At 35.3% G+C, this 2,897-nt stretch overlaps 1 protein-coding gene across 1 annotated transcript; it reads left to right on the forward strand.

Annotated features, from left to right (window-relative positions):
* The first annotated feature begins 553 nt into the window (after positions 1 to 553).
* On the forward strand, positions 554 to 1,348 carry LOC113354509. Its single transcript, XM_026597823.1, has 3 exons — positions 554 to 865; positions 1,013 to 1,066; positions 1,161 to 1,348. Exons 1-3 carry the CDS (start codon positions 683 to 685, stop codon positions 1,242 to 1,244), a joined length of 321 nt encoding a protein of 106 aa, XP_026453608.1. The 5' UTR covers positions 554 to 682; the 3' UTR covers positions 1,245 to 1,348.
* Positions 1,349 to 2,897: the final 1,549 nt, after the last annotated feature.

Here is a 2,897-nt window from a genome sequence, read left to right on the forward strand (position 1 = left end):
ATTACACGCATTTGCTCCTTGCTTTGTTTTCTCCTCCTCCAGCAACCCTAAGAAGAAAAAAAAACAGTATGCAGCGGCGCAAGATCTGTCTCTAACTTTCCCCAGAAATCCTCTCCTTTCCCTTCAAATCAAATCTAAAAACACTGTTAACTACTGAGACCGAGAAGAAAGTTCATCCACAAAGCTATTTACGAATCAAAACCGAAAACTCGATGGGCTGATCGAAGTAGAAGAAGATGGTGTTCTTCAGCTACTGCAACTCAAACAAGAAAATGGTATTCAAGGTTAGTTAGTCCATCTCGCTCTACTGTTTTTCACGTTACATACAAGTCTCAATAGATTTACATTTTGTAGTTGTTTTCTCTGTGTAGATTCATAAGAAGAAGAAGCCCTAACATGGGTTCCTTTTGGGTTCGTATTTCTTAAAACCCCCTTTTTTACATTCCCTAGTCTAAATTTAGCATCAATTCTTTCAGAGCCTTATTCTTCTCCGTGTTTGAGAAAAAGAATTTTTTCATTGAATTCCCACTTTATTTTTCTTTTTGGAATTTTACCGAAAAAAAATGGAATCATATTTTTCGTACATTTTCTGTTCAATTCTTGTGCTTTAGAGAAATTTTGTTTTTTGGTTTTGCTGATTTGGGATTTGGTGGTGTTAAAGGATGCGGAGCTTGCCCAAGTAATGGAAGGATCAATTGATTATGATCCCATTACTCCTGAACTGTATCAAAGGGTATCTTCAATAATCCATGTGAAAGAGGAAGATGTCATTACCATCTCTTGTTCACCAATGAATTCTGGTTATCGTTGTCGTCTTTTGAGGTTACTGGCAGGGCAGTTCAAAATTTATTTCAAACCTTCAAGGGTAAGATTTTATTTTTCCTTAAGCTTTTGCTTTGTAATTAATTTGGCTTGATTTGTTACCATCCAGTATTTGAGAACAAAACTATAATTTCCTAGTAATGTTTGTCGATTCGAGATGTTTTAATAGCAGAATACCTCACTTTGACAGATTGCCATTGTTGTGGCTAGTATGTGTTCACAATTTTGCTCTCCAGGTACCATGGTAAATATAATTTCTTTGTCTTGATGTTCACCTCATCTTTTATATAGATTGAAATATTACTATTGGAATTGGTTGAAGTCTTCTTATTATGCAGGGTACTTCTCGGGTGACAAAAAATCCCAAGCACAACAGCAGGTTACTTCTAGGGTGCCAAAAAATCCCAAGCACAACATCCTGAAGCTAAAGTCGTATTGGCTTGCATACCAGGAGCTGATCCATGTTTACTTCGAAGCGACTGATGTTATTATCAACTCTATCATTGTTTCTCAGTGTAGTGCTAAGTGGACTACCACTCCTGTAATAATAGATTGATAATTTTATTCAAGTTTTGCTCGTTGCTTTGCTTGTAAGTTTGGTAACAGGTCTTGTAACTTTATGGTCGATATACTTGCAATTTTATGCCAAGTGTCCAAGTCCTGGATGAATGGTCATTGTTATCGCATTTCCTTATGTTAAAGAGGCTTTGGTCAGTGATGTAACTACCCTTTATTATTAAAATAAATAATGTTTTGATCTTTTGAATATTTTCGCTTCTAATTGTACATTTTTTTTTGGGGGGCGGGGGGAGAAATAGCGGTTCTGTAGATTCATATTTATCAGTAGCGTAATTTGGAGGTTTAAGCCATGGCTGTACCAAATATAACCCGTAACTATACATTGTCAATATGCCACATTATACTCTGCCATCGTTAAAATGAATCCATGTGGCCTTAAGGTATACATTATCCACGTTCAAAGCTTATTGTGTGTCCATAAGAAATTTATGGCCATGCTTTTACTGGTTCCCTGTGTCGTGAAGGTATACAATAGCCACGTTAAAAAAAATTGTGTGTCCTTAGAAAATTTATCGCCATGGTGCTACAAGTTTAATGCAGCGGTAAGTGATGAATTGGCCACGATAAAACAAATTTTACGTGTCTAATTGATAACAAAGGCCAGGGTTAAAATAAAATCTATGTGGCTTTAAGGTAAACTCTAGCCACGGTCAAATCAAATTGTGTGTCTATAAGGATCCTATGGCCATGGTGATAATGAAAATGTTCAACTACAAAAAAAAATAATGAGTACCATATAGAAACGGTTTTAGAATTATGGCCATGGTAAATCATATTTTATAGCCACTCAAAGTTTATGTAGCCATAAAGATACCACTTTGTCACAGCACCTGATGTCACATTTTTGGAATGAAAAAAATCCATGACCAAAAGCCTATGAACACGGTGATTAAGTGTGGCCAATGTGAAGATTTGTACTAGTGATTTGCGAATTTTTTTGATTCCCCATATTCCTTAATATATGAGTTTCTTTCATTTTGACCTGCATTTATTAAAACAATTCTTCCTTGCAATACAGTTAATCAATATAATCATTAATTTTTGAATTTTTGCGTAAATCTATCATATGGAAACAAATAACATTTTCTAATTTCATTCATTCCCATACTTGCCTATGTTATTTGTATACAAATGAGAGATTTTGCAGATTTTTCTTATTTTGTGCCTCAACTTCGCAATTGTTTATGAATAATTTCGCAATCTTGTGCGAATTGAATTTTTATTCTTTTCAAAATCCCATTCCTGTGTGGTCTTATTTTGCCTTCCTAATTAAAGGTCTTATTATGCCACCTCTTGTCATTGCGACAAAATTGCAGGACGTTCTTGCACTTTCATGCAAAAACCCATTGATCTTCCCTTAACTTTTTCTTTTGTATTATGGCCTCTTCAGGAATGTTGCGACAATATGACAGGCCTAAATATTCTTTTGAAAATAAAGCCCCATGACATTGTCGTCTTGCGACGAAATCGCAGGACGTCTTCGCACTTTCATGCGA

The sequence above is a fragment of the Papaver somniferum genome, chromosome 2 (genome assembly GCF_003573695.1).
Source record: "Papaver somniferum cultivar HN1 chromosome 2, ASM357369v1, whole genome shotgun sequence".
NCBI classification, from domain to species: domain Eukaryota; kingdom Viridiplantae; phylum Streptophyta; class Magnoliopsida; order Ranunculales; family Papaveraceae; genus Papaver; species Papaver somniferum.

Coding starts and splice junctions, on each gene's coding strand:
- LOC113354509 (XM_026597823.1), top strand. CDS start 683: ATGGAAGGATCAATTGATTATGATCCCATTACTCCTGAACTGTATCAA. Junction 866..1,012: donor TTTATTTCAAACCTTCAAGG/GTAAGATTTTAT, acceptor TCACTTTGACAG/ATTGCCATTGTTGTGGCTAG. Junction 1,067..1,160: donor TTTGCTCTCCAGGTACCATG/GTAAATATAATT, acceptor CTTATTATGCAG/GGTACTTCTCGGGTGACAAA.